Below are 14,276 nucleotides of genomic sequence, written 5' to 3'. Positions count from 1 at the left end.
ATACATTTCTCTTGTTCAAGCCACTCAGTCTGTGATGCTTTGTTATGGCAGCTGAGCAGACACCACTTGAATCGGGGCTGGCTACAAAACTGGCTTTGGCCAACAGAGTAGAGTGGTGGTAAAGCCATGCTGGCCCTGAGCCTAGGCCTCAAGAGAAAATGTGGCTTTTGGCCTGTTTCTTAGAACCCTCCCAAGCAGCCACATGAACAAGTGAGCTAGCCTTTTGGAGAATGGGAACCCATATGGAGCAGAGACAGCCATCCCAGCCTCAGATACACAACTGCAGGCACTGAGAAAACCCAGGCAAGAAAAGAAGAACCACCCAGCTGAGCCCAGCCCACATTACTGACCCACATTACCATGAACTAAATAAATGAATGCTTGTAATTTTAAGCCATTCACATTTGGGGTATTTTACAGCAAAAGCTAATTGATGCAGTCAGGTAAGAGCTTGCTTATTTGCTCTTCTGGGGGTCAGTCACTTTCTCATTAATCATTTCCCTTCCTCAGCATCCTTCTCACCCATCCTCCAGTGTCCCGAGCACCAGATGTATAGGCAGAGGCAGGAGAGCTGAGGCCCCCTGGCCCTGGAAGGATGCCACTAAGAGACCACCCGCCTTAGCAGGTCACTTGAAGTCTGGGACTCACCTGAGCAGCTTGGGGACAGTGAACCTGAAGATATCACTGATGATGAGGCTAAGAGTCCCCAGGAGGAAGGTAGAATGGAACACCTGCCAGATGGCCTTCAGCAGTGGGCCCCACTGGCTCCCTTCTTGCCGTAGGAAGGGCTGGGTCTCTGGAGCCTCCATGCCACTGCCGCCTTTCCTTTTAAATGCTGTTGCCTTGGTATGCCTGAGGGGAGGGGAGAGATTAGCTCTGGGTCCCATTTTATACTCAGCCGCCAGCAGCAGGGCCAGGCATTAAAGGGTTGTTTTCCCAACAATGGAGACGGGTGGTGTGGATCTAGCCTGGCTCCCTCACCTGTTCCTCCTTATTACCCTGAGTACCCACTTAAGAGACAATCACAGGAGTTGGGGGGCAGGGCAGGAGGGCACTCTGAGGCCTCTTAGATGGTCATGGGAAAGCACACGTGTTGAGCACCTACTATGTGCCAGGCACTCCCGTCATCCTAAGACCCCCGAGAAGCCAGGTGTTGTTCCCATTTCACAGATGAGAAAACTGGGGTTCAGAGAAGTGAACTTGCCCAAGGGCACACAGCTGAGAAGTAAAAGAACTGGAATGTGATTCCAGCTGTCTGCCTCCAGAGCCCATGCACTTTTCTTTCTTTTTTTTTTTTTTTTTTTTGAGACGAAGTCTCCCTCTGTTGCCCAGGCTGGAGTGCAGTGGTGTGATCTTGGCTCACTGCAAACTCCACCTCCCAGTTCAAGTCATTCTCCCACCTCAGCCTCTCGAGTAGCTGGGATTACAGGCAAGTGCCACTATACCCAGCTAATTTTTGTATTTTCAGTAGAGAAGGGGTTATGCCATGTTGGCCAGGCTGGTTTTGAACTCCCGACCTCAGGAGATCCACCCGCTTCAGCTTCCCAAAGTGCTGGGATTACAGATGTGAGCCATCGCACCTGGCGTCTCATGTACTTTACAACCTATCATGTTGTCAACCTGGAGGAAGAAGAGCAGCCTGTCCCCAACACACACAACCAGCCAGCCCTTAGGTGGTTTTGAACTGGTGAAGAATCATGGCTGATGTGCATGGGGCCTAGTGCTCTGGCTCTGGATAAAAGTGCAGACAGAAGCTCAGGCTGCCTCAAACTAATAAGATCCCCAGCCTTTGGCCATAACCAGGGGCCACAGAGAAGAGCTAAGGTGAGGGAAGGAGAGGAGGAGATAGGGGGAGGCCTGAGGGCCCCTCTGAGGCAGGTCAGAAGCCCTGGGCGGTAAAGGAGAGGCTGGGGCGATGCAGCTGCTGACAGTCCGGTTGCTGTGTGGTCCTGGGCGGGCACACTGCTCCTCTCTCTGTGTGTGAGAGGATGGGTGTGGTCCCCCGCTGAGTCCCCTGTGGCTCTGACAACCTATAAGGTTATCAGTAATTTCTTTTTTTTTTTTTTTTTTTTTTTTTGAGACAGAGTTTCACTTTTGTCGCCCAGGCTGGAGTGCAGTGTAGCAATCTCGGCTCACCGCAACCCCTTCCTCCTGGGTTCAAGCAATTCTGCTGCCTCAGCCTCCCGAGTAGCTGGGATTACAGGCGCACGCCACGATGCCTGGCTCATTTTTGTATTTTTAGTAGAGACAGGGTTTCACAATGTTAGCCAGGCTGGTCTTAAACTCCTGACCTCAGGTGATCCACCTGCCTCGGCCTCCCAGAGTGCTGGGATTACAGGTGTGAGCCACCATGCCTGGCCACTTATCAGTAATTTCAATCCCCATTACAGGTCTGTGACCCGGGGCCACGTGCTGGGATCAGCTCTTTACACGAAGGAGCTCACTGACTCCCCTGGGTCCCCTTGCCAGGTGGGCATTATTAGGCTCTCCATTTTACAGAAGGGGAAGCTGAGGCTCTGAGAGGTGGTGACAGCCACCCGAGGTCACACAGCAAGGGCAGAGCAGGGATTTGAGCCTAGATTTTGATTTATGGTTCGTAGAGGGTTTCTTGTGCATTAAGGACCCCCAACCTCACCATAATAAAATAATAATTAAAAAAAGAAGCATAAGAAAAAAACTCTGGTGAGCTCAGGTGGCCAGACCCTTCAAGGCCGAGGTCTTTGTCCCACATTATTGGTCTGATCTGGTGTTTGGTTTGGCATCTATGGAGGGTGGTGGTTCAGCTCTGTTACTGAGTGGGTGTGGCCTGCTGCTCACAAATATTTTGGCATTTGGGTCTCAAAGCCAAGAAGATGCCCCTTCCATACAGAGAGCATCCCTGGCCACCCCTTCCGGTCTGATCCTGCCATTTAATCCATTGCCTTCACAGCCATGCCCATGGCTCCAACCCTCTCTTTGTCTCGTTAGAACCCCAGGTGGGTAGACTTTGCCTGTATTTTCCACCAAGATGTCCCTAGTATAGAGTCCAGCTCCTGCACACAGTAGGAGCTCAATAAACACTTGTCAAACGAATGGGAAAAACAGATTGAGTGATGTGCGCAAAGGGCCTAACAAGAGTGCCCCCCGCACATACTGTTATAAAAATTTATAGAAGGAAGGAAGGAGCTTGGCTGGGTGGACAGAACTTGGCTTTGGAGCCAGGAAACTGTGGTTCCAATGCCTGCCCTGTCTCCTCTCCTCTGAGCCTTAGTGTTTCCATCTGCAAAATGGGGTCGGGGAAGAGTTGACTGGAAAGTTTTCTTTCTGGCTGAGGTTTTGCTCAGTTCTATTTGTGCTGTTTGCGTCAGAGAGTCAGTGTGTTCAGCCTGCAGGCTCCATAGCAAGCGTTTTCCTCTCCTGCAGGTCTCACCTCCATCAAGGAAGATGTCCAGATTGCTGTCTGACGTCTGGTCTCTGGACTGAAGGCCATTTAGTGCAGCTCTCACAAATGATAGTGGGGCAAGGCAGGGGGTATGCATGAGTGGCATGGGCAAGGTGTGAGTTGGGGGATACAAAAGGGAGTGGTGGAGGCCGGGCGTGGTGGCTCACACCTGTAATCCCAGCACTTTGGGAGGCCGAGGCGGGCGAATCACCTGAGGTCAGGAGTTCAGGGCCAGTCTGATAGCCTGAGTAACATGGAGAAACCCCGCCTCTAATAAAAAATACAAAAATTAGTGAAGCTGACTTGACCAGCAGGTGGCTGTTGTGTGGCCTCTCAGGAGGACGCCCTCTCCCTTCCCCCAGTAGTTGCAAAATACTTCAGAAAGAAAACCAAAGTTCTCTGTGGGTGCAGTCAGTTGGTTCAGAAGCTGATAGAGCCTGGTCTTTATATAACCCTATCTTTCCCCTTTCTTTCTGTCAACTGTTTATGGGAGGATTCTCAAACTGTTCTGGAGAATGTTTCTACCCTTTAGTTCTAGTGTTGGGTGACCTGTAATTTTCATGTTGGCTGGGGATGCCAGGAGTTGGCAGAGGCTCCTTCCAGAGCCCCTGTGGTCTGAATTCTGCCACTTCTGTAAAATCATTTAAAAGTAGAGGGTGAGTCAGGTGCAGTAGCTCACACCTGTAATCCCAGCACTTTGAGAGGCCAAGGCAGGCAGATCCCCTGAGGTCAGGAGTTCAAGATCACCCTGGCCAACATGGTGAGACCTTGTCTCTACTAAAAAAATTAAAAAACGAGCCAGATGTGGTGGCGCACGCCTGTGGTCCCAGCTACTCGGAAGGCTGAGGCAGGAGAATCGCTTGAACCCAGGAGGTGGAGGTTGCAGTGAGCCGAGATCATGCCACTGCACTCTAGCCTGGGTGACAGAGTGAGACTCTGTCTCAAAAAACCAACCAACCAACCAACCAACCCAGTGAAGGGGGTCCAGCAAGCCATGCCTGGGGTGAGAGAGAACTGATGTTTTGGTTCTCTCACACTACTTACTCTGTTTGGAAAAACACATGCCCTTCCTTTGTGGGAACAGCCCCTACCCTCTTCTGTGGCTCTGAAGGGACCACCAGTCATGGAACCAGCCCCCTGGGCATGGGATTGGCCCCTGACAGGCACATGACTTGAGCCAGGCCAATTAGAGGCCTTCCTTGGGATTTTCTATGTGGACGTTAGGAGAGAGATGCTCTCTCATTCTGCTGGAATTTGCTGAACTTGCATGGGAAGGGATAGGCCTTATGGAGAGACCAACACGTAGATAATAGTTGGGATGGGAGATGAAAGGAGAGAATCCTGACATCATGTGAGTCCCCTGATCCAGCATCACCTGAGGCTAGATCCCCTTAGCTGTGTGAGCCTATAGTATCAATCTCTCTCTTCTCTGTCTCTCTTAATGTGTGGGATTCAGCCATCTGCAACAACTACCACAAAATCCCAGAGTATGCAGGGAACTTCCCACAGAGCGGACTTACTTCTTTGTTCTGTCTCCTGAAACACCAAGGTCCAGTGAGGTTAAGCAACGTCCAAGGTCATCACTATTTGAAGGCAGGGCAACATTTAACCCAATTTTATCTAATCCTATGTAGGCTAATTTATCTAGACCAGAGTTTCTCAAATGAGGCATCCCAGGCTCTAAGGGCTGCAGAGAAGTTTCCAGAGATGCCACTGAGGGCAGGAGTGGACAGAGTGGATAACTCCAAAGATCTTAACACCCTCTGGATGACTGACAGCACTTGAGCACTTCCCATTTGCAAGACATTTGCAAGTTCTTTTCTGTAAATCATCTTTTTTTTCCATCCCCATAAGCTATGAGCTGGGGCTAATGACATCCCCACTGAACAGATGAGAAAACTGAGGCCCAGGAAAGGAACTGCTCAGGTTATACCTTAAGTGAGCAGCTGCCTGCGTGTTATGAGTCACCTCCCAACCCTCCACCCCGGCCTTAAAATACCTCTTCTCTTTCCTGCCTGTCATTCTGCCGTTTCCCCATTTGTAGGAAGCTGTTTGTAGGAACCTGTGATGCGTTCTGGGAGGAACCATATCTTGAACCTGATACTACTCAGTGGGATCAGCTGGAAGGCAAGGTGGGGAGGCAGTAGTGCAGCAAGAGTAGCGTTGGGGGCTGCACTGGGGGTCAAATGATGAGCTTTTCTTTTTTTTCTTTTTTTTTTTTTTTTGAGATGGAGTCTCGCCCTGTCGCTCTGGCTGGAGTGCAGTGGTGACATCTCCACTCACTGCAACCTCTGCCTCCTGGGTTCAAATGATTCTACTGCCTCAGCCTCCTGAGTAGCTGGGATTACAGGTGCCCACCACCACGCCCAGCTAATTTTTGTATTTTTAGCAGAGATGAGGTTTCGCTATGTTGGCCAGATTGGTCTTGAACTCCTGACCTTGTGATCCACCTGCCTCGGCCTCCCAAAATGCTGGGATTACAGGCATGAGCCAGCACACTCGGCCAATGATGAGCTTTTCACAAGGAGCATCCAGGTGAGTTCTTGGTCTCCACCCACTTACCTCCGGGCTGCACTGCGGTTCCTCATCCACTCCTTTTCAAGCCGGGAAACAAGTTCTTCTGAGGAGTTTTCTCTCCCAAGTGACCAGAGGTCTTTTGGTCTCAGTGGCCTCCTATATCCCCTCCAGACCAGCCTGCAAAAGAGGCGCACCAGGGAAAGCTTTTCCTGCCATTCTCCCCTGCAGGATCCTGGCCAGGTGGGTAGCTGTGTGACCCTGGGTAAGTCACTTTACCTCTCTGTACCTCTGCTGGCCCCTGAGTAAAAAGAAAGCAATTCACTAACCCTACCTAACGTCTGCAGGGCATTTCTCATTTCACAAAGATTGTCTCATTAATTCTTACATGAACCCATAAGGTAGATTATTATTGTTTGTTTGTTTGAGATGGAGTCTTGCTCTGTCTCCCAGGCTGGAGTGCAGTGGCGCAATCTCGGCTCACTGCAACCTCCACCTCCCAGGTTCAAGCGATTCTCCCACCTCAGCCTCCTGAGTAGCTGAGATTACAGGCACCCACCACCATACCCGGCTAATTTTTGCATTTTTTGTAGAGATGGAGTTTCACCATGTTGGCCAGGCTGGTCTCGAACTCCTGGCCTCAGGTGATCCACCTGCCTCAGCCTCCCAAATTGCTGGGATTACAGGCATGAGCCACCACACGCAGCCTGTAAATTGATAGTTTATAATTGTATAAATGTATGAGTATATTATTATAGATCTATTTTACAGATGGGGAAGGAAAAGAAGTGTAGAGAAATTCAGTGGCTAAACCAAGGGATAGCCCTTGGCAAGGGAAGCAGACATTACCCTGGGAGTCAGAAGTCCATTGTCCAAAACTATCACTGTAGAAGAAGCTTGAACTCCTCCCTCAGCTTTATTTTTTAATTATTATTATTTTTTGAGACGGAGTCTCACTCTGTTGCCTAGGCTGGAGTGCATTGGCGTGATCTGGGCTCACTGCAACCTCCGCCTCCCTGGCTCAAGCGATTCTTATGCCTCAGCCTCCTGAGTAGTTGAAATTACAAGCGTCCACCATCACGTCTGGCTGATTTTTGTGTTTTTAGTTGGGGTATCATCATGTTGGCCAGGCTGGTCTCGATGTACTGGCCTCAAGCAATCCTCCCACCTCAGCCTCCCAAAGTGCTAGGACTACAGGCGTAAGCCACCACACCTGGCTAATTTTTTTGTTTATAGTAGAGACGGGATTTTGCCATGTTGGCCAGGCCAGTCTCGAACTCCTGGCCTCAAGTGATCGGTCGGGGTTGGCCTTCCAAAGTGTTGGGATTATGGGTGTGAACCACTGCACCTGGCCTCAGGTCTCTTTAATCTTTCTGATGACACCAGCCAGAGGGTCTTGCCTGGTTCTGGTCTGTGACTCTTCTCTAAGCCTTACCAAGTTCCCTTTTCTTTTTTATTTTTATTCTTTTTATTTTTTTGAGATGGAGTCTCACTCTGTTGCCCAGGCTGGAGTGCACTGGTGTGATCTTGGCTCACTGCAACCTCCACCTCCTGGGTTCAAGTGATTCTCCTGCCTCAGCCTCCCGAGTGGCTGGGATTACAGGCTCCCACCATCACACCTGGCTAATTTTTATATTTTTAGTAGAGATGAGGTTTCACCATTTGGTCAGGCTGGTCTCGAACTCCTGACCTTGGGTGATCCACCTGCCTCAGCCTCCCAAGGTGTTGGGATTATAGGCGTGAGCCACTGCGCCAGGCCACCAAGTTCCCTTTTCTAATGCAGAGCCAACTTGGGGAAGCAACTCTTCTGACATAGAAATTATTAACGTGGCTTGATTTTCTCTGAAATTATTTTTGGAGTTCTCCTATATGGCAAGTAATGCTATAGATTTTTCCTATTTTAGCAGTGATAGAGAGTTTCTTTTTAAAAACAGTTTATTAGAGTAAAAAAAGTGACTCAATTTAGTTTTTGCCCCAATAGGACAAAAAAGCATCAAGAGTGGTCCACAAATGCTTACGTTTGGGAAGCAGGGTCTGGACCCCCCAGGAGAGCCGTTTAGAAAACCTCTAAGCTCTTTCTACCAATTCCACACATTCAAAGCCCGGTATTTTTCATTTATTTAATAGCCATTTAGGCCGGGTGCGGTGGCTTATGCCTGTAATCCCACCACTTTGGGAGGTCGAGGGGGGTAGATCACTTGAGGTCAGGAGTTTGAGACCAGCCTGGCCAACATGGTGAAATCCGGTCTCTACAAAAAACTGCAAAAATTAGCTGGGCATGATGGCAGTCACCTGTAATCCCAGCTACTTGGGAGGCTGAGGCAGGAGAATTGCTTGAACCTGGGAGGTGGAGGTTGCAGTGAGCTGAGATCGTGCCATTCATTGCACTGCAGCCTGGGCAACAAGAGTGAAACTCTGTCTCAAAAAAAAAAAAAGAAAAAGAATAGCCCGGGCACAGTGGCTCATGCCTGTAATCCCAGCACTTTGGGAGGCCGAGGCGGGCAGATCACCTGAGGTCAGGAGTTTGAGATCAGCCTCACCAACATGGAGAAACACTGTCTCTACTAAAAATACAAAATTGGCCGAGTGTAATGGTGCATGCCTGTAATCTCAGCTACTCGGGAGGCTGAGGCAGGAGAATTGCTTGAACCCGAGAGGCAGAGGTTGCAGTGAGCCGAGATCGTGCTATTGTACTCCAGCCTCGGCAACAAGAGTGGAACTCCATCTCAAAAGAAAAGAAAAATAATTACCACTTATACTCATTATTTGCCAGGTCCTGTTCTAAGTGCTTTACAGATCTGATCTTATTTAAACTTCCAACCCTGTGAGGTAGGTGCTATTATTAATCCCATTTTGAAGGAGTGGAGATTGAGGCACAGAGAGGTTAAGTAACTTGTCCAAAGCTACACAGCTAGGAAGTGGTAGGGCCAGGATTCAAATCCACATGTCAGGTGCTACTGAGATCTGAATGCAATGTGGTCAGGAGGGAGCACATCCTCAAGTGCCTTGTGAGCTGGCCCTGGAGAAGCAGCTGTTTTCTCAATCTGTCTGGAACCTTCTAGAAAGTAGACACTTGCTCCTTTATCTCCTCACCCCTGGGGCTTAGCACATAGTAGGTGCCTATTAAATGTTGGTGGAATGACTGAAATCAAGTGTTGGAGACAATTCTATTACTATTAAGCACCTGCTGTGTGCAAGCACTAAGCACTTTCCGTCTCATGCAGGTTGAGTCATCCCCATCTTACAGAGGGAAAACTGAGACTCCGGGGGTTTGTGACATGGCCTGCTAACAGGCAGAGGCGGGATTCAAATCCAGATCTCACTCCAGTGAGTGAATGGGAACAGGATGCAGATGGTGGACACTGAACACAAAGAAGAAAGCACTGAAGCTGGGATGGAGAAAGACTAGCTGGCCTTTGTAAGCATACTGGAAGGGCCACGGGTGGGAATCAGAGCAGCAAATGCAGGTGGGTGAGGTACCATCCCAACCCTTCCCTGCGACTTTACTTACCCAGAAACCCACCAGAACATGGCTTTGGAGGGGAAGGAGGCCCCAGCCTCTGGACAGGGGTTCTGCAACAGACAAAAATGGAGAAGGGAAATATGTGGCAAGGTAGGAAGACAGGACGAACTGTGTATTTTTTTTTTTTTTTTTTTTTTTTTTGAGACAGGGTTTCGCTCTGTTGCCCAGGCTAGAGTACAGTGGTGTGATCTTGGCTCACTACTACCTCTGCCTCCTGGGTTCAAGTGATTCTCCTGCCTCAGCCTTCCAAAGAGCTGGGATGACAGGTGTGTGCCACCACACACAGCTAATTTTTTGTATTTTTAGTAGAGACAGGGTTTCACCATGTTGGCCAGGCTGGTCTCAAACTCCTAACCTCAAGTGATCTGCCTATCTCGGCCTCCCAAAGTGCTGGGATTATAGGCATGAGCCACTACACCCAGCTCTGACGGTGTATTTTCTACTGAAAGTACACATCGAGGTGCCCAGCCTCCTTGCCAGAGGTGCACACCAGTGAGCTTGGTGCTTCCCAGCAGGCAAGGTAAAAAGAGGTTGGGCCACAGGCCTACAATGTCCACAACGTAAGAGCTAACAGTGGCTCAGAAGAATAACTATGATTATACTGAAACCAAAGCCTTGCCTTGCTTCTCAAAAGCAAGGACCCCGCATAACGAAGACAATGAGATCCTGGACAATATCCCTCGGCAAATGTTGTGAAGAGAGACCTGCCATGCGATTTTGTCAGGTGCACCAGGAAGATTCCAACAGTCTGTACTCTTTACCAATAAGGCGTGAAGGTGCCCATTTCACCACATTTCTGCCATCACAGCTTATCAATTTTTAAATTTTGTTGCTACTCTGGTAGGTGCAAAAAAGATTCCTATGATAGTTTTAGCTATTCTCAAGCCAATTTTTTTTTTTTTTTTGAAAACAGGGTCTCGCTCTGTCACCCAGGCTGGAGGGCAATGGTGCAATCATAGCTCACTGTAGCCTTTATCTCTTGGATTCAAGCAATCCTCCTGCTTCAGTCTCCACAGAGCTACCCTGTAGTGGGACTACAGGCATGCACTACCACACTTGGCTATTTTTAAAAACCTTTTTGTAGAGATGGGGTCTCACTACATTGCCTAGTCTGATCTAGAACACCTGGGCACAAACAATCCTCCTTCCTCGGTCTCCCCAAGTGTTGAGATTACAGGCATGATCCACTGCATCTGGCCCCATTTGAACATCTATTTATATGATGTCAGATCAGTCTCTTCCACAAAAGAATTGTTTCTTGATTTCACAGACTGCTTCAGTGTTACCTATTGTAAATCTCTCAGTCTCTCATGAGCTTCTCCTATGGAGCACTTACTCAGGGGTAATTTTCTTTTTCCTTCTTCTTTTTTTTTTTGGTGGAGTTTCGCTCTTGTTGCTCAGGCTGGAGTGCAATGGCAAAGTCTCGGCTCCCTGCAACCTCCACATCCCGGATTCAAGCAATCTCCTGCCTCAACCTCCTGAGTAGCTGGGATTACAGGTGTGTACCACCATGCCTGGCTAATTTTTGTAATTTTAGAAGAGATGAGGCCTTACCATGTTGGCCAGGCTGGCTTTGAACTCTCGACCTCAAGTGATCCACCTGCCTCGGCCTCCCAGAGTGTTGGGATTACAGGCATGAGCCACTGTGACCATCCAGTTTTCAACATATTTGTTTAATTATGTGACCAACGTCTGGTTCCCCTGCTTGACCAGTAGCTACATGAGAACGGAAACTGTGTCTGCTTGTTCACCATAGATCCTTATGCCCTTGCTAGGGCATGGCGGGGGGTTGGCAAGCTATGACCAAATCTGGCCCACTGCCTGTTTCTGCAAATAGTTTTATTGCAACACAGCCATGAAATTTGTTGACATATTCTGCTTTTGTGTTCAATGGCAGAGTTGAGTGGTTGCCACTGAGATCACTGTGTGGCTCACAGAGTCCAAAATATTTTCTCTTGGCCCATATAGAAAAAGTCTGCCAACTGTGGCGTCGAGTAGAAATGCAATGCACTTTTTGCTGAATGGCTAAATGAATAAAAAATTAAAGACTTTGGTCACCTGGGGGAGACTGAGACCTCAAAGTGGAACAGGAATGAGGTTGGAACTTGGTGACTTACAGACTGCTGGGGGTCTTCAGGGAAGAAGGGGGGTTGATCCGCCAGGCAGGACAGCACAAATTGTGCCACCACCAGAGACAGGCATAGGTAGGTGGACAGGTGGCGGACAGGGTCGCTCTGGAAGCCCTGTGGGAGGGAAAGCAGAAGGTAAGGAATGGAGGCAGAGGAGGGTGCTCAGAGGAGAGAAAGGTTTCTGATCTGGGGTCAGTGCCCATGCTGGGGACCAGGGCAAGAGTATTTGAAAGCCAGAGCCCTGGCTTTCCTAGTGGTTCTAATTTTCTTTTCTTTTTTTTTTTTTAAGACAAAGTCTCACTCTGTCACCCATGCTGAAGTGCAGTGGCATGATCTCGGCTCCCTGCAACCTCTGCCTCTTGGGTTCAAGTGATTCTCCTGCTTCCACCTCCTGAGTAGTTGGGATTACAGGTGCCCACCACCATGCCTGGCTAATTTTTTTAAATATTTTTAGTAGAGATGGGGTTTTGCCATGTTGGCCAGGCTGGCCTCAAACTCCTGACCTAAAGAGATCTGCCTGCCTTGGCCTCCCAAAGTGTTGGGATTACAGGCATGAGCCACCACGCCCAGCAGGTCCTAATTTTCAAATACCCAATTTGTAATATTAGGTCTATACAAATGGTGGGCCAGGGCTGTGTCTGGGGTTTGTCCTTAGCCACGTGATGATTGGCCACAGCTGCTGGGACAATGAGATGAAGAAACACTTTACCTTCTTCTTTGTGCCACAAAAGAAATCCTTTCTCCATTCCACCCTCTACCCCAATCTTCAACCCTGCTCCCCCTTGGCCAGGGTTCTCTGGTTTCCAGAGATGAGAGCTGGTTTTATTGAGCACTGGCCCTGCCCTGGGCACATGCGGCATTCTTGCCATACACAGTCTCATCAGCTGGAGTTTACTTGCTTCCTTTGACTCATGGGGAAATCAAGGCTCAGAGAAGTGACAGCACCTTGTTCAAGGACACGCAGATGATCTGGTCCAAATTGTGATGCTCCTGCTGCCACACCACGATGATTTTTGCATCTGCTGCCCTGTCATCTGGTCAGAAACAACCTAATTTTCTTTCTTTTTTTAATTTAAAATTTTTTTTTTATTTTTTAATTTTAGGTATGTGTGTGTGTGTGTATAAGTATATATATACTTGGTTTTTTTTTTTTTTTTTTGAGATAGAGTCTTGCTTTGTCACCCAGGCTGGTGTGCAGTGGCATGATCTCGGCTCACTGCACCTTCCGCCTCCTGGGTTCAAGTGATTCTCCTGCCTCAGCCTCCTGAGTAGCTGGGATTACAGGCATGTGCCATGAGCCCTGGCTAATTTTTGTATTTTTAGAAGAGATGGAGTTTTACCATGTAGGCCAGGCTGGTCTTGAACTCCTGACCTCAGGTGATCCACCTGCCTCGGCCTCCCAAAGTGCTGGGATTACAAGCACGAGCCACCGCGCCCGGCCTGATATATATATTTCTGGGTGACGTGAGATATTTTGATACAGGCATGCAAAGCATAATAATCACATCAAGGTAAATGAGGTCTCCATCCCCTCAATCATTTATCCTTTCTGTTACAAATGATCCATTTTACTCTTTTAGTTATTTTATTTTTTAGTTTATTATTGAGTTGGAGTCTCACTCTGTTGCTCAGGCTGGAGTGCAATGGCTTGATTTTGGCTCACTGCAACCTCCGTCTCCTGGGTTCAGGTGATCCTCCTGCCGCAGCCTCCTGAGTATCTGAGATTACAGGTGTGCACCACCATGCCTGGCTAATTTTTTTTTATTTTTAGTAGAGACGGGGTTTCACCATGTTGCCCAGGCTGGTCTTGAACTCCTGACCTCAGATGATCCTCCTGCCTTGGCCTCCCAAAGTGCTGGAATTACAGGTGTGAGCTACTGTGTCCAGCCTCTTTTAGTTATTTTAAAATGTACAATTAAATTATTATTGCCTGTAGTCACCCTGTTGTGCTATCAAATAAGTATTATTCTTTCTATTTTTTTGTACCCATTAACCATCCCCATTTCCCCCACCCACTATCCTTCCTAGCCTCTAGTAACTTTCTGTCTACTCTGTACATTCATAAGTTAAATTGTTTTAATTTTTAGCTTTCACAAATAAGTGAGAACATGTAAAGTTTGTCTTTCTGTGCCTGGCTTATTTCACTTAACATCTGTGTTGTTGAAAATGACAGTACCTCATTCTTTTTTATGGCTGCATTGTACTCCATTGTGTATATATACCACATTTTCTTTATCGGTTCATCTGTTGATGGACACTTAGGTTGCTTCCAAATCTTGTTTATTGTGAACAGTGCTGTAATAATCATGGGAGTGCAGAGATCTCTTCCATGTACTGATTTTCTTTCTTCCTAAGTCTTTTTGCTTGTGTTCAGGCATGTGATTTGTGTAGAACTGACTCTACTCCAAGGCTGGGTGGGTGATTGAGGCCTGGCCAATGAATATGTTCTAGTCTTTTGGCTACCATAGCAGGGTTAGGAATGCACATAGCACCCCATGCTGGGTACTTGAGAGCTGGAACCATCGGGAGATTCTGCTGGGTTTGCTACGTGGTAGAACATAAGTCTGAAGGTATTGGTGGCTCTTCTTGCCACTCCATTGGAGAATCAAGCTAACATGGCAGAGCCAAGAGGCAGAAGTGGAGATCTGGTGATGGTACCTGGTCCCAGGCCTGGATCAGTCATGCCTGG

At 48.3% G+C, this 14,276-nt stretch overlaps 1 protein-coding gene across 1 annotated transcript in view; it reads right to left on the bottom strand.

Moving 5' to 3' along the window:
* The window catches only part of ABCC6 (ATP binding cassette subfamily C member 6), an 85,009-nt gene that overhangs the window by 53,904 nt on the left and 16,829 nt on the right, over positions 1-14,276 (bottom strand). The window contains exons 6-9 of the mRNA XM_055253382.2: positions 11,576-11,701; positions 9,447-9,508; positions 5,984-6,115; positions 649-852 (exon numbers count right to left, since the gene is read on the bottom strand). Coding sequence (XP_055109357.2) covers positions 649-852; positions 5,984-6,115; positions 9,447-9,508; positions 11,576-11,701 — 524 coding nt within the window. The remainder of the gene's footprint in view (positions 1-648; positions 853-5,983; positions 6,116-9,446; positions 9,509-11,575; positions 11,702-14,276) is intronic.

Source organism: Symphalangus syndactylus, chromosome 18 (genome assembly GCF_028878055.3).
Source record: "Symphalangus syndactylus isolate Jambi chromosome 18, NHGRI_mSymSyn1-v2.1_pri, whole genome shotgun sequence".
Taxonomy (NCBI): Eukaryota; Metazoa; Chordata; class Mammalia; order Primates; family Hylobatidae; genus Symphalangus; species Symphalangus syndactylus.
The sequence above is the reverse complement of the archived record's forward strand: the minus strand, read 5'-3'. Positions and strand labels throughout refer to the sequence as shown.